The sequence below is a fragment of the Pinus tabuliformis genome, chromosome 8 (assembly GCF_031772625.1).
Source record: "Pinus tabuliformis cultivar Carrire ecotype Pingquan chromosome 8, CPIR1, whole genome shotgun sequence".
Taxonomy (NCBI): domain Eukaryota; kingdom Viridiplantae; phylum Streptophyta; class Pinopsida; order Pinales; family Pinaceae; genus Pinus; species Pinus tabuliformis.
Window position 1 is genome coordinate 1,580,513,117 of NC_142294.1, and position 21,896 is coordinate 1,580,535,012.

The 21,896-nt window shown below is 36.3% G+C and overlaps 1 protein-coding gene across 1 annotated transcript; it reads left to right on the forward strand.

Annotated features, from left to right (window-relative positions):
- The first annotated feature begins 8,802 nt into the window (after positions 1-8,802).
- Positions 8,803-12,573, forward strand: LOC149242087 (protein LATERAL BRANCHING OXIDOREDUCTASE 1-like). The gene is made up of 4 exons (XM_089367630.1): positions 8,803-9,175; positions 9,624-9,865; positions 11,670-11,991; positions 12,085-12,573. The coding sequence occupies exons 1-4, from the start codon at positions 8,909-8,911 to the stop codon at positions 12,343-12,345; spliced, it is 1,092 nt and encodes a 363-aa protein (XP_089223756.1). The 5' UTR covers positions 8,803-8,908; the 3' UTR covers positions 12,346-12,573.
- Positions 12,574-21,896: the final 9,323 nt, after the last annotated feature.

Consider the following 21,896-nt stretch of genomic DNA (forward strand, 5'->3'; position numbering starts at 1 on the left):
GTGTTGTAGCGGCTATAACCACCCTCCAAAATTTTTCCTTAGCTTCATTTTGCAGCCTCCCTACCAACCATCCTTAGCAGCATGTCTTGCATTGTCAAGTACATAAGCTTCATTGGTTTTTCAGCAGCTTGCCAACCTGTGCATGTTAGTTTGCTTCACTCCCCTCATAGGCTGCCATTCCAGACTTGGGCTAGTTTCTGGCTGAGCAACTCCCTCAGAAAATTGCGCAATTCTGGAGGGGAACTAGCCTTCCCTCTAGAAATTGCGCAAATCTGATGGCCAGCCTGCTGAGCTCAGAAATTGCGCAATATAGTCAGACAGTCTTCCTTGGGAAAATTGTACAATCTGGCCCAACATTGTAGCTCAGCCCAAAAATTGCGCAATTCTAGGTAGTAGTCACCTGCTCCTCCCAAAAATTGCGCAATCCCTCTGGGACAACCAGCCCAGTTCCTCTCAGAAATTGCACAAATCCCTCTCTTAGTCAAGCAGGTTGTTGCATGTGCCTTCAGGTTGACCGGTTCCCTCTGGGACTGAGAAAAACTGATTTGCATGCATGGGCTGCTCTTCTCGAAATAGCAAAAGGCAGCATGCAAAGGAATCCCTAGATCTAGGGATATATTTTTAGCTGCTGGAGGTTACATGCAAAGCTCATTTTAAAAACCTCTCGCCAAGTGTCACTTTGTCCTAAATTTGTGGCATGCGTGTCATAACCTCGAAACTCATGAACCAAATGTTGCAGAGTTCATTCCTCACATCGACCTTGCATCTCTAACATCCCACATTGCATCAAGGAGTCTTCGATACTTTCAGCTTAGCTATTTCAGGGTAAGTCTACTTTTCATGTCTTGCACTGTGTTTCTGTTGCTTTTTGTGTTTCACTTTGTGTGAGTGTTGTCTGCTTGATTTAAATGAGTGCTTGCTATCGTTTTAATGTATGTTATATTATAGAAGCATTGTTTCAGTTTTCATTCACATCTCACTGCTATCGCATGCATGGCACTGTTTTTTGCATCGACGGTCACCGTTGCGGCGACCCATTTTACACACATACATGTTTTCCCATTTTCTGAATACTGCACTTGTCGTTTGCATGCATGACCATTCAATCTTGTTTACACTCAGTTCCACCATGCATTCAGACTTCTCATGTCTTCAGTCGCTCGTCAGCAGGTCTGGGCTGCCTTAACCCAGACCTTGCCTTGCTTGGCTAGCATTGTGCATTTCTGGAAGTGAAGGCTCTGCCTTCCCTCCACAAATTGCACAAGTCTGACCCAACACTAACCTCTAGGCTTTCATTGCGCAATTATGGTAGTCAGTGCTTTGTTGGACCCAGAAGCTGCGTAATGTAGTTTGCTGGTTTGCATGTCACTGCTGACTGAAATTACGCATTGCGCAGTTTCAGTCCTCAACAGGCCATGATGGACTATGAATTGCACAGTTACAACAGTTAGTCAGTCTCTTGACAACCCAGACTGTACCTTGCGTAGTTTTGACAGTTAGTCCCCCAGTGTCCGGGTGAAAATTGCGCAATCTTCACAGACAATCACACAGGTATGTTGTATTTCAGTCCTCCAGTTTGTTTTGATTTTCAAATGACAGATTTCTTGTCATGAGTGTTTCTATTTCTCTAGGTATCACAAGTGTTCGTCTGCCTCTCAGTAGCACAGGTACAATGGCTTCTAGGAGAGAAGAGTCGAAGACACCGTTTAGAGCAAAACTAGGGATGTAGTCGATCAAGTGTATATGAACTTTCCTATCTATGAAGACATCAAGTTGTTCATGGACAAGGATATCAAGATGAAATGGCAACGACGTCACAGCAAGAAGTACCATTAACAGTAGTAGAATATAGCACACCTACATGTGGCAAATACAAGAGGAAGGTTGTTAACAATGTAGAGGCGGAACAAAGTTGCAAGCTCAAGAAAATCCCCTTGTGATGAAAGTAGCTTTGGAGATTGATGCTATGAGGCGACAACGTGAAGGTAGAGAGAGAAACAGAGAAGGAGTTATAGGTGCTGAAGAGGAAACTCAAGGAAGAACAGGAGCTGCACAGACAACATAAGCAGTTGCAGCGAGAATTGGTACAACAGGAAGCGCAACATGCACATACTGATGAAACTGCACCCATACATGTTATAGACCCAGCCCAATAGCTGGAACGAAGCAAACAGGATGAGTAGTGCCATCAATCACATGAAAGGGTGTTTAGGAGCATGGATGTCATTATGCGCATGCATGCGATCCCACCTATCAGCACACTCACCGAGGTGAAGAAACGAACAAAGTCCGACTAAAGATGAACATGTATTTCGATAGGTTGATACGCATAAGCACCAACACACACTTGAAGATCAATGCATACACTATGCATCAGTATGTTGCTGGTCCAGCTACACTCAAGACGATGATGCGCATGTTATCTGATGAGTTGGACAGAGGAGCCATATTGGTGTACCTAGATACAACGGAGACAAGAGTTCGCTTTCAGCAGGATGTCACCATTGAGCGTGCAGACACCATCACAGATGAACAAGCTTGGCATCAGTTCACCACCGTTGATCATCGCAAGGATGTTGAAGAGTTGGTATTCCCACAATTGTCTGAGTCTTAGTGATATCTTGCATGGCTTGATCAAGCCTATTTTGTCTCACATGGTTATATGTGCAGAATGAACGTAACATCTTGTAAAGTGAAAGTCCAAGTGTCGATAGTTGAATGTAACACTCATATAGTAGGTGAAGAGTCATGAGGGTAGGTGAAGAGTCACAAAGGGAAATGTCAAGGATCACCCCACCTTTTTCTATTTATAGAACCTCATAACTCATTGTAGAGGCTTTTGGTCAACCAAGATTCCAATAGGAGTATCTTAGAGAAAGATTGGAGAGTATTGTAATGAGCCTTGGCTTCTCCACAGTGCAGAGCTAGTACATCTCTTTGAAGGATCAGGCAGTAGTGAATGTAACGTTTTGTTACCGAGACTAGTGGTTGGTCATGGTTGTATTGTATGATTGGAACTTTCACTTTTAATATAACAAAGCCAACAAGTTTCATGCATATGTTCTTATTGTATTTCAACTATCTTGCTTACTCTAATGATACATGTATCTGTTTTCTTACACATGCATGTATGGACTCTTTCTGTATAAGTATGTATGAATCTTACTGAGATGTGCTGTTGATTTAACCATCACTTTGGATTGTTAGCTTACTTGCTTTCCAGTTTGTGATGGATCTTCACTTGTGTGTTCCCTTCCAAGCTGCATGCTTCCACGGGTTTCCAAGGGGCGCACTCACCTCACTTTCCGTGTGTTAGAACCATTCATGCACCTTCCTTGGCTTGCTGTGCATGTCACACCCTTGCTACCAACAAGGACATCTTACTTACCTCTGCACGCAACAGTGGTCAAGACGATACTTTACAACCCACAGATGGCACTCCTACACCAAACGGTCTGAGGTCTAGTTGGGACTTCATACCGGGAAGATCCACCGACATGTTGGTGGGTCCAACACCGTCAAAAGGAAGGAAAATCATAACCTTCTAATGATTAAAGATACAAAAAAAATTGAATGCATAATGCATTCATAAGGTTAGATTTACATTATTAAGATACATTTCATTATCTCAAATCTTAAAAAGAATAGCTATTCGCGTATTGTTTTTATCACATTAATAATTATTTTTACAATATTAACATTACATTTTTATAAGAAAATTATCTTTTTGGTCACTGAATGGTTTCTACATCCATGGGTAATAATTTGGGTAGATCCACTTGAAGGGATCTACCCACTGATTTATTTGGTCGGGCCTAACCCCAAGGGCATCGATGAGATTTGACCGCATGACCTCCCAATTGGAAAGGCACTTAGCAACGAGAACTCGACCAATTGATCTATCCCTTGGGGCTTAAGAAAATTTAAACTATACGTTATACTTACAAAATTAACAGTACATTATTTAAATACATTTTATTATTTAAATATATATTTTTTAAAATTCCATAATATATTTTTTTGGGTGCAAAAAAGCATAATTTAATTATCAGAAAATAAAATTGCATTTTGCTAATACATGTACAACATGTATTAATGTATGTAGATCTCGTATATTTATCCAAAAATAGCAAATAACTATTAGAAAAAAATGTTACAAGAATAGATATCTAGGTCTACTGTGTCCAAAAAGTAGAATTACACTTTAAAAATCCATAGCAGAAAGTCTAAACATCTGGTGCATCTGGACCCATGTCAATGAAAGGTTTATGATAATCCTCATGGAATATATCGTTTTGAGAGTCTGAAATCATCCATATTTCATGATCCAGTCAAAGGCCCTCCTTAGAGAGGGTGTCAACCTAGGTGTTGACTTCTTCGTAGATATGAGAAATCATGAACATGTTAAATGAATCTTTTAAATGAACAATCTCATTGACAAGAGGCAAAATTCCAAAGTTGTGATATTTGGTTGCTCCAACAACCTAATCGGTAACCAACATCGAGTCTCCAAAAACTTGCAAAGAGTGAATATATTTTCAAGGGCAAAAATAAGGATGATCTTCAATGTCATTAATTTAACGAATTTGTTTGAACCTTCACCTAGTTCCATTTTGATATGGAAGGAATGAGACTATAAAAAACAATATTGCACCTCCCCCACAAAGTCTTTGCTTACCCTAGGCTGCCCCATCAAAGAAAGTCGAGGCTTATCTAACACTCCTATTACAATGATTTGTTTGAGGCTTGGGAAAAAAATCTAATATAGCAATGGATTGAGCTATGGTTATCTTAGGAAGCATAGAACATTCATTAAAATGGCTTTATTCCTAGCAAGCCATATACCCCAATAAATTAACATAGACATCACCTTGAAGGATCTTACATCTTGAACATAACACCATTCAAACCATGCCTTGAAGAGATCCTTGTCTTACCATCGAAAATCCTTTCCTAGTTTATTAAAAACTGAATACCAAATAGCTGGGTCCTTCAATTTTCCTATTACATAAATTATCCCAAGTCACGACTTTGTTCTAAAAATCACACCACATGAATCTAGACTTTGTTGAGCATTTTAATTTCCAGGGCAGCTTCCACCATTTGACCTATGCCTTAGGCAGTCTATTTGTGATAAGATGGGAGTATCCCATTTTTGGAGAATAGAAACCGTTTGGATGAAAAGTCCAAAATAACTCATCTTCTTCTCCAATTAACCTAATATGATCTTCCCTTAAAGCCTCTATATAACCATTCAATAGCAACTGCATATTCTAAGGAAGGCCCAACTATTTTCCCGATAACCATCCTTGAGCCCATACATTATTTTGAACTGGATTTGCTACCTGATTCAATGTTCAATAGTAATTGCATATTTTAAGGAAGGGCCAACTATTTGCCTAATAACCATCCTTGAGCCCGTACATTATTTTTAACTGGATTTGCTACCTGATTCAATGTGGTTGTACCTCTTTCTTGTAGATAGGTTATCAGATCCAAGGGCAATATATGATCATTATTGCTTCCAAATCATGGTCTAAACCTATTCTTAAATGAAGATCCATCTCCAATTTTCCACATCGAACCTGATTCTATCAATGGAAAGGAAGAAATGACAACTTTTTAAATGATTGAAGCATTGAGACTTTGCTTATTTGGACTCTGAATCCATTCCTCTATGGATAGTGGATACATATATTTCCTCTGTACTACCTCCATCCATAAACTCTGAGTGGTGATCAATCTCTAGCCAACATTTGCAGCTAGAGTTTTTGAAAAGAGTGGCAAATTTTTAATCCCCATCCTCCCCAGGCCTTTACAAGAGAAATCTAGTCCCATTTCACCCAAGAAAGAACAAAATGATCAAACCTTGAGCAAAAAATTTTTAGACAAAATTTCCTCTTCCTTTCCATAATGCCATTTAAAATTAAAAAACATGACATCTAGTATACTGAAATAACTTCCAAAAAAGATTTAATTAAAACTAATCTTCCTACTCTAAATAACCATCTAAAATTTCATTTATTTCATTTTTCAATTTTAACAATTAATCAATTCCAATTTACCATCTTATACCAATCAAATTATGTTACACGTAAAAATATTTCTATAAAAAATAATTTTAATTTTCCAATTTTAAAAATAATACATAACATTCACTTTCCTATTAACCAGCGAAAACTTAGATGTATATATGTAGGATAACGTAAAATTTCCGTATCTCAACCCTTGCATCACCACCTCTCATGATATTGACATTGAAGCGACCCAAAAAATTCGTTGAAGTAAAATAACTATTTATCAATTAGCCATTGAATACACATAAGCTGTAAAGTTTACTCTGTATTTAAGCTGTAAACTTTATTCTCTATTTATTAACTATTGAAAAAATAAGTACAAAATCTGCAGCTCGATCCCCATAAAAATAACAATGTCATTAACCACTAACTACCTTGTTATAACAATTAAACAAATAATTATTTTTTTCCAAGATAGTACTGAGAGTGGTTTAAAATTAGATCATAATATTGGGACCAAATTTCTTCATCTAATTATTCCATGTTAAAATAAAACAATTACATAAATTAGAAACATCAAAATAACCAAATCTCTCCATTTAACTATTAAACTACATTTTCCAAACTAAAATAAAACAATTACATGAATTAAAAACATCAAAATAGATATAATACAAACTCACTTAAAATTGTTTCAAGTTTAAATCATAAAAAAATATATATTAAAAAGACTATATATCATAAAATATATTAAGAAGACTATACATATCATAAAATATATTAAGAAGACTAGACATTGAGGCCAGTTAAATCAACATGCATTTTTTCTTTAGAAGAGCTTGAATTACAAGTAAATTTGATAAATTTTAAAACATATAAATTAATTTTTTTAAATACATATTTTTTTAATTAAAAAAATTTGAATTAAAATATTTTTATATTATATCTAATTTTAATTGATTGAAATTTAAACTTGGTAATTATATTACATATTCATCTAAATCAATACACCTAAGAGCTAGGAAGAAAGAAAAAGTGCTATATTGAATTGTTTAATCCTACTCATAGTCATCAACTAGAAGCAAACAGAAAAACATTTCATTTTAGAATGTGAGGCCTTCAAAGACAACAAGGAAAATTATGCAGATATTCTAGCAGCTAGCTCTTGGGATAATCTATTTAGCTAGGGGTTTGTGGAAAAGCTCGGAGCATTTATTTTGAAGCTTCAGAGAAAAAAGGCCGAAGACATCAAGCAGATGAAGAAGCAATCTGTCCCATAGATTATCTTTAGCCTCCTGAACATCAAGCAGATGAAGAAGCAATTTGTCCCATAGACTATCTTTAGCCTCCTGAACGTTAAAATATTTTCTTTCTTTCTTTCTACAAACATCATATTGATTATATTCAATTGAGTAACAATTCCAATTGATTGGAATTCAAACTTGGTAATTATTCACTTATTCATCCCCAAACTTGGAAATTATGCCACTTATTCATCTCAATTAATACACCTCTTGCAAACATCATAGTGATTATATAGGTTGAGAAAATTTTCTCCCATAACTGTATTGCAAAGGGTCAAATTTGTGTACATATTTTGATAAACAAGAATGCAAAATTAATTATTTGATTTTCTTCTTCTTTTTATTTATCTAATTTATAAAATATTCCAAAATCTATCAAACTTAAAAAAAAAAAAAAATACAAATAAATTGATAAATTCTCAAACATGTAAATACAAATTTTAAAACCAAACAAATTTGTTACCCATAATTTTTTTAAATCAAATTGTTTTTATATTATATACTGTTCATATTAATTTGAATTTTAACTTAGTAACTATTCATGCATACACCTCATGCAAACATCATAGTTGATTATATTTAATTTAGTGAGATGGGGTAGGAAATTATCCTTGTAAAGGGGTGAATTTTGTGTACAAGTGGGATGCAGATTTTTGATAAACAAGATTGCAAAATCAATTATTTGATTTCATTCCTGATGTGTATCTATCAAATATTTCAAATATTTCGTAGTTACATTCATTATCAAGCGGTTCAATTAGTAGCTCAGTTTATTAATGTAATGTGGGGTTTAATCTTAGATAAGTCTTTTTTTTCAGCACGAAAAAACTATATAATTGTATTTATAAACAAAAATTGTTTTATATACAGTGACAATATTACTGCCAGGAAGCAGCCAGCTTGAAAACATGTTCCATCTCGAAATTCACAAAGTAATGTAATTTCCAGAAAAACATGGAAAGAGCTAACCAGCCATATATTGGGTATTTAATGCCCTCAGAGCAGCAGGCGACTTAACACGATAACACGGGAGCGGGCAAATTCAGCATTAAATAATATTTGTCGGTTCCTGTGTTATCGGGGTAAGTGGCGTGCTGCTCTGAGGACATTAAATACCCAATATATCGCTGGTTAGCTCCAGCGGAAAAACATGCCCGGAAGCTGAGAGGATATCCAGGTGTAAATCTTTGATAAGTCGTTTGAAAAAAGCATATGGTTGAAGACTCCAATGTTAGTCTATACACGTTCGCTGGAAAAATTGGACTTCATCGACTACAGGACAAGGCAACGTCAAAAAAATAATCCCTAGATGTGATTCTAACTCACTGTCGGGCGACATTCAGGCATCTGGAATTTTTTATGTGCTCAGCTACCACTGTTCGTTTTTCTTGGTAGGCTAACACATGATCTCACCTTAGCTTCTAAAAGTCGTTTGTGATGAAATTATATAGGAATTTCAAGGGTAGGCGGTGGAATTTCTGTGGTTACAGCCCTATAAATTCTATTGCTCTGTAATACAGAATACCTACTTGAAGTCGTTTGTGATAGAATTATCTAGCAATTTTAGGCTTTGTTGTTCTGAGAATAATGTTGAGCACAGCAGCCGCATATAACCTGGCTGATGGAACTTCCAAAAGGTTTTCAGTCCCGATCGTGCAAGACGTGAGTAACTCCGACCAGACAATGCCCGAAAGATTTATCAGATCGGAGAATGAGAGACCATCCCTAACGAATTCTGCGTCTCAATCTGGCATCCCCGTGATCGATATGGAGTTGCTACTGGGAAATAATGGTTGCAGTGGGAAAGAGATGGAGAAACTTGCCGTAGCTTGTGAGGCGTGGGGATTTTTTCAGGTAAATAAAATATATTTATAATTTAAGAGATGTAGATTAATTGGTTTGTGTGGATTTACTCTATTAGATTATAGGTTCAGATTTCGTCGAGAGATTGAAAATAAAAGTTATTTTTGGAAAAATTAAACTATTTGAAAGGACATCTGAACTAGCTGTACCTAGTTTTGTACAATTTAAGGGATGCATAGATCATCTAACATTAGAACAAAGTTCAATTCTCCTGGTGGATAGATCAATCTTCCATCCAACATTAAGATTAATATTGAGGCGCAACCTAAACTGAACTAATTTTGTTTGTTTGTCATTTAACTGATGGGTTTGTTTTTCATTTAATTGATACATAGATCATCCATAAAACCACTAAATTCCACTGATGGATATATCAATTTTCCATCCAACATTAAGATGAGACATAACCTAAACTGAGCTAATTTTGTTTATTTGTCAGGTGGTGAATCATGGTATTCCTGGTTCTCTGATAGAGCGAACCAGGGAAACTGCGAGAGAATTCTTTCAACTTCCATCGGAGGAAAAGCTGAAGTACGCCGTGCAAGAACGCGAAGGCTACGGACAGGCCTTTGTAGTTTCGGACGATCAGCAGCTGGACTGGACAGATCTTCTGTATCTAACTCTCATGCCTCCAGAAAAGCGAAACATGAAATTCTGGCCTACAATTCCAGCGGAATTTTTGTAGGTTTCAATCTTTTGGTTTATATTTATTTCCGCGAGCTTAACTAGAATTGGAATTTTCTTGAATAGACTGGCCAAAAAAATTGAACTCATTTTTGAAAAATTGAATTCATTATGCTTAGTTAGAAATATTTTGAAGTTGATAATCAAAATAAAAATGCTTATTTATTTAGTAACAGTATTTCTTTACTACCAATTTAGATTCATTTCAGGGATTTTCAAGTAACAGTATTTCTTTACTACCAATTTAGATTCATTTCAGAGTCGTTTCAGAGATTTTCAAGTGAGATTTAATATTTTTTTATTTTAAAAGATATTTGCAGGTTAAAAGTTTTGATTTTTTAGATATTTCGTAGATTTGGAATTAAGATAAATCTATGCTGATTAATTATATCAACTATCAAAAGTTTTACTTGAACTTATTTTTTTGGTCAAAGCTTGATTTGTATTGTTAAATTGGGTTTTTGACTACATATATTTGGGTTTAATACTTCGAAAGCACTAGGGTAGTTGGATTGGGGAAAGTTCACAACTCAAACTTGTGATTCCAACAAATCTAAACTGGAAAGTAGACGGTAAAACCTCCAAAATATGATAGACTACAACAAATGGACAGTGAAAATAAAAATAACAATAGACTTGTTATTAATCCATGCCAAGGAAATACTCTAGCAATCAATTTATCTATTGATCACTATTAGTTTAACATTGAACAGTACAATTTACAATGTTTAACTTTGAAAAATAAATATTAATATTTTGAAATTATTAAAAAAACATTTGATTGGACCATAACTTGAAGGTCTTATTGTAACCTTTGTATTATATAGCCCCATGTGGATAAGACATATTTGATACCATAATTTATGGATATGGTTGCAATATTTTTGCGTGATTTTGATCTATTTTGTATTAATTTCGTATTCTTAATTTTTGAATGAAAACTATTCAAAAATAAATTTCTTGAAAATAGTTCATACTCAGGGGAATAACATATTTACCATGAGTTACTTCCCACTATAATTTAAGCAAATCTTTGCATTAAAAATGGATAAGAATGAGATGTAAATAAATATACTTACTAGGAGTTACTTTCCACCATTATTAAATGTGTAGGCTTACTAGTGGTTAGGACCCATCAAAATTTATGCAAGTCCTTGTGCATGAGTAAGAAATTAATTTATTAACTTCACATCTCAATTTATTAATTCTTGCCAAAACAAGACTATAGGATTCCATTTGCTTATTGGCTATTATTAATTCAACATTAACTGATGTAGCTTATAGTCTTTTTTGCAATTTTTGACAAATAAGGACTAAAATGGCAACACTTGTTAATTATGGAAGCTATTTAACTATTATTAGTATGTTTTTGTCTTTTTTATCCTCCAAAATTTAGCGATTATTTTTTTCTTAAGATCCTCAATTTTAATTGTGTGTTTTTGAATGTATAAATGGATTTAGTGACTTAAAAAATACTAAACACTAGCAACTCTCAAACTTAAAATTCCAAAAAAAATTATAATTTTTTTAGCCAAAATAAAGAAAACCATTAAATTATTATTTTTTGTTTGTGAAATGGTTTGATTTCATGAAATTACATCAGACTTGACTTGTGACTTGAGAAAGCCTAAACAAGATGACTAAATCACACCCGACCTTATCCACATCAACCCTTAAACAAAAACTTTTATTTTCTATTAACCTAATACTTAAATATAACATTGCTTCATTAAATTACTACTGACTTTTATTTTTCTTTAAACTATTGCTTAAATATAACATTGCTTTTATTTTATTACAGGCAAACCGTAGAGGAGTATGCCGTGGAGCTTCAAAAGCTTGGCAATAAAATTTTGCATTTGTTGGCGAAGAATCTTGGTTTACAATCTACAGACTGCTTTGTCAATCAGTTTGCAGAAATCTCAGAGGCAATGCATTACTACCCGCCCTGTCCACAACCCGATCTCGTTTTAGGGTTGAGCGCTCACTCAGACGGAGGAGGTATCGCCATATTGCTGCAGGATGATGACGTTACAGGGCTGCATGTTCGCAAAGATGGTGAATGGATTCCAGCTGAACCCATCCCTGGTGGCCTCGTTGTGAATATCGGGGACATGATAGAGGTATATTATAAGACTCTCAGCGTTTGATTGAATGTTAATGTCCCTGAAATCCAGAAACTAAAACAAACGCTAATAGCTTTCTTGTTTGCACAGGTAATTAGTAATGGCAAATACAAAAGTATCGAGCATAGGGCGGTGACTAACAAGGAGAAAGGTCGAATTTCAGTTGCAGCATTCTGCAATCCGGGCGAAGAAGCCGAAGTTGGTCCTGCTGCTGAGCTTATACATGAGTTGAATCCGTGCAAGTACAGAACTTTCAAGCGTAGCGAATATCTTCGAAATTATTTTGCCAGCAAACTAGAAGGGAAGAATGCCATTGAATTTGCTAAATTCAATTCTTCCACGTTCGGTTGATCATTAGTCTATATGTTTTCTGTATGTTGTCACTCCAGTAATAACCTGCCATTGCCACTGTTTCATTTGCTATCAAACAAGATATGAAGTGTTTATAAAAAATTACAAGGATGATCAGGATCCCTCAGCGAACACAACCGGGTTGGTAAATGGTTATAAATATACGAAGTATTTTAAATTAGTATAGATTTATTTTAATTACTGATCTAAGAGGCTACAATTTTTTCACATGCAAAGTATTTTAAAGTGCAACATATGATGTGTTATTTTTCTTTGTTTAAATTGTATTTTTGAATGCTAAACAAAGTATATATGAGACCAAATATTTTTTTACATAAATTAGTTAACATAGATCTTCAAATATTTTATCTAAATCTCTTTTTGAAATATTTTTGAAAAGTATGAGATTTAAACATATTCACACACTTTTTTTACTTCTAATTACATTACAACATAGTCATATTTTTATTTTATTTATAACAAACATTATTTTTCTATTCAAAACACAATTTTTATTTTTATTTTTATTTTAAAGGGGATGGACAAATTTACACATCCAGGCTGTAGAATCCCCTCATACTGCACTGTAGAATGAGCCTCTCGCCTCAATAAAAATATTATATTATACCTCTTTATTGTGAACCCTTAAAAAAGGCAAATTAGAATGAAACTTACACATTGAAACTAGCAACTCACACCTTGAGAATGCCAAATCAGAAATATATAAGTTTACATTCAATTTAAGGAGATCAAAATTATCTCTTATTTTCTATGAACCAAGTCTAAACTAAGACACACGCAAGTGTGAAACAAACTTTCTCCATTAATTTCAACTCGCCCCCTTAATGGAGAAATGATTCACTTGCACACCTAACATCCCCCTAAACAATTCAGTTCCCAAGAGGCTTGGTGAAGATATCAGCTGCATTTTCACAGGTGTTACAATATTCAATAAAAATCTATTTGGATTGAACCTTTTCTCTCACAAAATGAAATTGAATATCTAAGTTTTTATGAAAAACAAGATTATTTGTCAGCGTGATTAAACTTTGATTTTTGCATTTGATCACCATAGCATCCTTTTGTTCTTCCCCTGCATCATGAAGACATCTTCTCAACCAAATTGCTTCACAAGTGGCTGCACATACAACTTGATACTCTGCTTCTGTTGATGATAAAGATACAATACTCTGCCTTTTACTGCTTCAAGAAATGACCCCGAACCCAATATTGAAAGCATACCAAGTTATAGATCTTCTATCGTCAATATTTCCAACACAATCTGAATCTGAATAGTCTGTCAATTTAACATCAAAAGAATCAGTGTATTTAATGCCAAACTTTATGGTTCCTTGAAGATACCTTAGGACACCTTTTGCTACCACCTAATGTTTTTGAATATACTAAGTCAGGTTTTGTTGTAGTCAAATAAATCAAACTTCCAGCCAGTTGTCTGTACAATGTAGCATCCACCTCTTTTGAACTATCATCACTTTGAAATTTAACATTCTTTTGTATAGGTACTGAAGCAACTTTAGATTGATCCATTCTGAATTTCTTCAACAATTCCCTCACATACTTTCCTTGAGTAACAAAAGTCTGGCCAGAATCCCTCTAGATTTCAAGACCTAAACAATAATGCAGTTCTCCAAGGTCCTTCATTTAAAATACCCATGACATATGCACTTTAATTTTGTCAACCAATGCATCAACATTTCTAATGACAATAAAATAATCAACATATAAGGAAATCAACACAATATGCCCCTTTGAATCAAATCTGGTATACATATTTGTATCATTTTTACTTCTCTTATAACCATGATGTAAGAAGAAAAAGTCTATTTTCTTATACCAAGATCTGGGAGCATGTTTCAACCCATACAATGTCTTCTTTAATTTACAGACCAAGTGTTCCTACCCCTTTTTAATGAACCCTTCTGGTTGTGTTAAATATACTACTTCTTTCAAATCCCCATTTAGAAAAGAAGATTTCACATCTAGCTGGTGTAAGCTCCAATGGTACTTTGTAGCTAGAGCTATTAACATCCTAATAGTATTTAAATTAGCTACGTGAGAAAAATTCTCCTCATAATCAATCCCTTCTTTCTGTGAGTACCCTTTGGCTACCAACTTAGCTTTATATTTGTCTACACTACCATCTGCTTTGAACTTAGGTTTATATAGCCATTTACAACCTATGGGCTCTTTTCCTTTTGGCAGTTCAACTATTTCCCAGGGTTTATTTTTAATTATTGACTGATACTCTTCTTTCATAGTTGATCTCCATTCATCATACTGGTTTTCTTCATTATAACTCATGGGCTCAACAACGTTTAAAATACTAGACATAAGAGCATAATCTTTGTACCTTGCAAGTAAGTGAGTTTGCCGTCTTGATCTCCTTGGTAGCGTAATTGCCTCAATTTTGTCATGTGTGATTTATGTTGAAAATGCAACAAGATGATGGAGCTTAGTGGAAAGGATTCGCCTTCACTAAATGGGCCCGCAGGCTATTTTTTGCGCAAAGTCTATTTTTAGACATATGGATCATGGTCTATGAGTTGCAGGATGCTATTTGTGGATGATTGGTCATGTTGGTAAAAATATATGAACTTCTATTTTTAGACATATGGGCAGTTTCTATTTTTAGACTGCTAGGCTAAAAATAGAACAGTCGAATATTATTAGCTCATAATAATATTTGGACTATAAACATTATCTTATCCTCTTGGAGCACTTCAGTTTGAGCTACAGATGTGGCACATGCAGCTGTTAGAAGGAAATACACTTTTATTATGGGTCAGTTGAGCTATTGCATGGTAGACTTCAGTTAGAACTCATGTGGTTGAGTTTGGTGGAGTTGATTGAGGAGTTGATGGAGTTGTGTTCAGTTTGACTTGGTTGAACTAGTTGTATTTAGTTTAACTGCAAATACAATAGTGATGAGTGATGTGAATTAATTGTTAATTAATTCACTAATTATTAACTCATAAAGCAACTAAAGAATACATCAGTTAACTCAGTGCATGGACAATTGAGTGGAGATAGGTGTTAGAGGTTGAGATTGCTATCAGTTGTGACTATAGTTGTGCATGAGATTTTGCACATGCATGGATTGAGTATTTCCAATGAGGATTGCATGGTTCAACCAAGGAAATAAGAGTTTGGGTCAGCCATTCATCCATTCTCATGCATGATTGCATAGTTTTGGCAGGCGCAAGTAGCGGAGGAGATTTGAACCTGTAATTGATTCAGATCTGAACTAGTTTGTGTGTAGCAGGTGGAGATAGTACTGAGTACTTGTGAGGAGTATTGTACTATGTATTGTCACATGTTCTCAATCAATATAATATACAGATAGTTGGGGGTTTTCAGCTATATGCTTTCCCCGGTTACATACTGTGTTAATGTGCACATGCGATTGATGTTTCATTGTTTTTAATTCCGCAAAATTGATGATCAACGTAGAGGAGGTTATGTATTATGCATGCATTCCGCAATAGTGTATAATCGGGATAATCTCTGTGAATAAGTGTCATATTATTCAAAATTTCTACATGGTATCAAAGTTGTTGATCATCAGATCCATTATTCAGAAAGTGTTTACATTTTATTTCTTCAAGCAGAGTCTGTAATCGGGCTAGGTAGGCTCTGGATTCATCCTTCTTTTGGAAGGTGAGATATCTGGTAAAATCCCATACAGTCAATCTCTGTACGAGAAATATTTTGTTCTCACGAATTTTAGATCAGAGGCGGTTGAGTTTTGAGCTGGTGGAATTCGAATTTGCAGCAGTGTTTTCTTGGTGTCAAAGTTGAAATGTCTTTCAACGGATTGCGATTGGAGTATGCTCTTGAAGGCAGCTCGAACTATATTGCATGGAAGGACAGGATGGAGGTGGTGTTAGATGATAATGGGTTGAAGGATTTCATAGAGGTTGAAGTCCCAAAACCTACTGATGCTGCTGAAGCTGTGGCTTGGCAAAAGAAGACAGCAAAGTGTCGAAGGATTCTGTTGGAGGGCGTGAAGGATCACATTGTATCCAGCCTGCATGGAAAGGCTTCTCCATACTTGATGTGGAAAGTGTTGACAGATCTATTCCAAAGCAAGAGCGACCAGAGGAAGTTGGCGCTCAAGGATAAACTCAGAAACATTAAGTGTGAGAATGGAGACAGTATGCCCAGGTATCTCACGAAGTTCACCCAATGTCAGGATGAGCTAGGAAGTGTGGGGGTGACTGTCGATGATGAGGACTTGGTGAGCTTGGCTCTCCTTGGTCTTCCGAAGAGTTGGCATTCCTATCAGGACTCTGTCAATGGTCGGGAGAAATTGTTAGGATGGGAGAGACTTTGGTCTGATCTTGTGTAGGAGGAGATCAGACGGAGCACCAGAGACAGTTCTTCATGCATGCATGATGAGGAGAACTGTGCCTTAGCGAGTAAGGTGAAGAAGGGGAAGGTGAAGGGTTCTCTTTTCGAATCTAGTTCTTCCAATGATGGGAAGAAGGTTGACAAGTCGAAGGTGAGATGCTTTCGTTGTCATGAGTTGGGCCATTATGCTACTAATTTCCCAAAGAAGAAGTCCAAGAATAGATCCGGGGAAGGATATGAAGGTGAGGCACTTGCTTCACAGTTCGAGTTGGATTTCACACTCTTCGCATGCATGGTTTCATCCATGGTGGGAAGTGGTTGGTTTCTTGACAGTGGAGCTTCTTTCCACATGACCGGTGACAAGAGGTTGTTCAGTACTTTGGAGGAGAAAGATCTCCAGATACTCATAGTGATGGGTAATGATGAGAAGTATAGTGTCTCAGGTGTAGGCACGGTTATTTTTCATAGGGAGCATGGAGCTCACCTTACCTTGACCGATGTCAAGTATATACCAGGACTGAAGAGAAACTTGGTGTCAATCGCGATGCTGGAAGACAGAGGCTATGATTTAGTCTTCAGTAAGGGAAAGGTTTTCCTTAGACACATCATCACTAAACAGGTGAAGCAAATTGGTTCATGAGTCAAGAACCTGTATGCTCTTGAGATTCGAGATGCATGCAAAGCCTTGAGCGGTGAGGCAACTGATGGAGACTTGGTGGTTGAGAGGGAGCGTATATTACCTCTCAACATGCAGAGCCAGAAGAAGTCTCAGACGATTGTGGAGGAGCCACGATTGGTGCAGTAGCTTCAGGAGGTTGTGGAGTAGCCACAACAAGGGAAGCTGAGAGGAGATCAAGTAGAGACATCTACTCATGTAGAGACCTCCAGTAGGGGGAAACTTCGAGCCAGGTGGGCTGAGGGATCACATGCAGCCATACCTCCAGGTAGGAGGTGGGGCGATATAGAGTGATCGTCCCAAGGAGGAGGGTTAGGATCCTTGAGGTACCCAACCTCTTGGATGAGACCTTGCTACGGGAGCCCCGATGTGGAGTAGCAGGAATTTACTGATTGGGTAGAAATAGATGCGGATGGAGCAGCAGAGAGAGCGACAGTGTAGGGAATCCCAGGACAACGCATAGCTAGCAGGCTGCAACAATGTGAGAGGCACAAGTGTTTTGCACAGTGCTAGGTGGCACAGAGAGGTGTGCAATGGTGCGAGATGCATGGAGATGTTGCAATAGCGCAGATGTTAGAGAAGGAGCACTTGTCAGCAATAGGTAGAGCTTCAGCATCAGAGTATGTTCCTAGCCCAACAAAGTGGTCAGTTGGGAGTGTTTTTGTTCTAAGTGTTGTTGGAGCAAGTGGACCGGGCAAATGTGTTGCATGCAAAACATTCCAGAGTTGCAGGATAGGGGTTGCAGATAATCCATATCTTGTTGAGAGGGAGTGTTGAAAATTCAACAAGATGATGGAGCTTAGTGGAAAGGAGTCGCCTTCACTAAGTGGGCCCGCAAGCTATTTTTGGCGCAAAGTCTATTTTTAGACATATGGATCATGGTCTATGAGTTGCAGGATGCTATTTGTGGATGATTGGTCATGTTGGTAAAAATAGATGGACTTCTATTTTTAGACATATGGGCAGTTTCTATTTTTAGATTGCCAGGCTAAAAATAGAACAGTCGAATATTATTATCTCATAATAATATTTGGACTACAAAAATTATCTTATCCTCTTGGAGCACTTCAGTTTGAGCTACATATGTGGCACATGCAGCTGTTAGAAGGAAATACGCTTTTCTTATGGGTCAGTTGAGCTATTGCATGGTGGACTTCAGTTAGAACTCATGTGGTTGAGTTTGGTGGAGTTGATTGAGGAGTTGATGGAGTTGTGTTCAGTTTGACTTGGTTGAACTAGTTGTATTTAGTTTAACTGCAAATACACTAGTGATGAGTGAGGTGAATTAATTTTTAATTAATTCACTAATTATTAACTCATAAAGCAACTAAAGAATACATCAGTTAACTCAGTGCATGGACAGTTCAGTGGAGACAGGTGTTAGAGGTTGAGATTGCTATCAGTTGTGACTATAGTTGTGCATGAGATTTTGCACATGCATGGATTGAGTATTTCCAATGAGGATTGCGTGGTTCAGCCAAGGAAATACGAGTTTGGATCAGCCATTCATCCATTCTCATGCAGGATTGCGCAGTTTTGGCAGGCAAGCAGCAGAGGAGATTTGTACCTGTAATTGATTCAGATCTGAGCTAGTTTGTGTAGAGCAGGTGGAGATAGTACTGAGTACTTGTGAGGAGTATTGTACTATGTATTGTTACATGTTCTCAATCAATATAATATACAGATAGTTGGGGGTTTTCAGCTGTATGCTTTCCCCGGTTACATACTGTGTTAATGTGCGCATACGATTGAAGAAGAAAAGAATTTGATACCTTGTATCCTTAATCAAGCATTAAGGTACTAGGTATGTTACAATTATGGCCTCTAGAAGTTCATGACTCAAACATTGTTAATCTACATGAAGTGACTTAGCAATCATTGATCTGCATTAATCTAGATGAATTTTGGATTTTGATTTATAAATATTCCATACTCATACCACATGAATTGTGGGAGCACATTTAGAATTATTTATAAAGAAATGTACTCCTCATATTATTGTATATGAAGTATAAAGAAACATGAATGTTGCATACCTTGTGCATAATGTAACTTTTTTGTTGCCATCTTATTGCCCAATCATTATGCTAAGTCATTACTCAATCAATTTTTTCCAATCAACACCTTCCAAATGTCATCCTAGATATGCATAGCTAACTACCATGTGCCATAAGAAGATATGCCAAAAGAACTTAGAATAAAAATTATATGAGAAATATTAATATTGTGAAGGTGAAACATGGAGGTGAAAGAAATGTGCAGGGGTGTGTAGAGGAATAATTGTGCTGAAGTAAAGGATGTGACATTTTGAGGGATCCATACTCAATTAATAAATAGGAATTTATCAATTGTTATTGGGGCATGGGATGTAGATATAAGGATATCTATGCAACAATTAAGTGTTTGAATTACTTTTTGGAGTAGTATGTTTGATGGGTAAGTGGCAAGTTGTGGTTTCTTTGTACAAAACTACAAAGGTAGAGTATATGGAAATTACTCATGTTTATAAGGAGGTCATTTGGATTATGAAACATGTTCAAAAGTAGGGATGATTCAAAGCATTGTTACAATTCAATGTGATAGTAACAATGTCATTATTCTAGCCAAGAAACCAACGTTTCATGCAAACACAAAGCATATAGATTTCTAGTACCATTTCATTATAGAAATTGTAGAGTGTGGAAGGGTGATACAAGATAAATTTAATACTTTGTAGAATGCTTTAAATGCATTGATGAAGCCAATGAGCTTAGATAGGATCAAGTGACGCTGTCATACACCTTGTAGTATTGTAGTTGAATAGGTAATTATTGTTGAGCAGTACTACAAAATAAATCTACAGTACCAGTAAGATATACATGTAGAGTAATAATAGGGAATAAATGCAAAGCAATGGTAGAGAATAAATACTTTTTCTATTGCACAACATTATTGCTGAAAGCATAGAGACTTTATGTTGTAAATAATTAATTATTGAATAACATTAAATGTGCTTTATAGAGTGGGATTTTTCTTTTATAAAAGTTTTCATAGAGATATCTTGCTCTTAATGGTTGTTTTTTTTTTTTTTTTTTTTCTTTTTAAAGAAATCCCATTTATGGTTTTTTGTTTATTTCATTTATTTACTACTATTATATTTTTAGTTTCACACCTCTATCTTTATCAAATTTTTACATATGAAGATAAGCTAATAGCCACATAAAAAAAACTAAATCAAAATGTATAATGATGAAGTTTAATAACATATGAAAACTTGTTATTTTATTTTTAAATTCTAAGAAATAATAATAATTTCTATTCTATTATGGAAGTGTTGTAGCGGCTATAACCACCCTCCAAAATTTTTCCTTAGCTTCATTTTGCAGCCTCCCTACCAACCATCCTTAGCAGCATGTCTTGCAATGTCAAGTACATAAGCTTTATTGGTTTTTCAGCAGCTTGCCAACATGTGCATGTTAGTTTGCTTCACTTCCCTCATAGGCTTCCATTCCAGACTTGGGCTAGTTTCTGGCTGAGCAACTCCCTCAGAAAATTGCGCAATTTTGGAGGGGAACTAGCCTTCCCTATAGAAATTGCGCAAATCTGATGGCCAGCCCGCTGAGCTCAGAAATTGCGCAATATAGTCAGACAGTCTTCCTTGGGAAAATTGTAGAATCTGCCCCAACATTGTAGCTCAGCCCAAAAATTGCGCAATTCTAGGTAGTAGTCACCTGCACCTCCCAAAAATTGCGCAATCCCTCTGGGACAACCAGCCCAGTTCCTCTCGGAAATTGCACAAATCCCTCTCTTAGTCAAGCAGGTTGTTGCATGTGCCTTCAGGTTGACCGGTTCCCTCTGGGACTGAGAAAAACTGATTTGCATGCATGGGCTGCTCTTCTCGAAATAGTAAAAGGAAGCATGCAAAGGAATCCCTAGATCTAGGGCTATATTTTTAGCTGCTGGAGGTTACATGCAAAGCTCATTTTAAAAACCTCTCGCCAAGTGTCACTTTGTCCTAAATTTGTGGCATGCGTGTCATAACCTCGAAACTCATGAACCAAATGTTGCAGAGTTCATTCCTCACATCGACCTTGCATCTCTAACATCCCACATTGCATCAAGGAGTCTTCGATACTTTCAGCTTAGGTATTTCAGGGTAAGTCTACTTTTCATGTCTTGCACTGTGTTTCTGTTGCTTTTTGTGTTTCACTTTGCGTGAGTGTTGTCTGCTTGATTTAAATGAGTGCTTGCTATCGTTTTAATGTATGTTATATTATAGAAGCATTGTTTCAGTTTTCATTCACATCTCACTGCTATCGCATGCATGGCACTGTTTTTTGCATCGACGGTCACCGTTGCGGCGACCCATTTTACACACATACATGTTTTCCCATTTTCTGAATACTGCACTTGTCGTTTGCATGCATGACCATTCAATCTTGTTTACACTCAGTTCCACCATGCATTCAGACTTCTCATGTCTTCAGTCGCTCGTCAGCAGGTCTGGGCTGCCTTAACCCAGACC

Bases quoted from the DNA above. Each gene is read 5' to 3' on its own strand.
- LOC149242087 (XM_089367630.1), top strand. From the start codon at position 8,909: ATGTTGAGCACAGCAGCCGCATATAACCTGGCTGATGGAACTTCCAAA. The intron at 9,176-9,623 runs GTAAATAAAATA...TTTATTTGTCAG, and splicing joins AGGCGTGGGGATTTTTTCAG to GTGGTGAATCATGGTATTCC. The intron at 11,992-12,084 runs GTATATTATAAG...TTGTTTGCACAG, and splicing joins ATATCGGGGACATGATAGAG to GTAATTAGTAATGGCAAATA.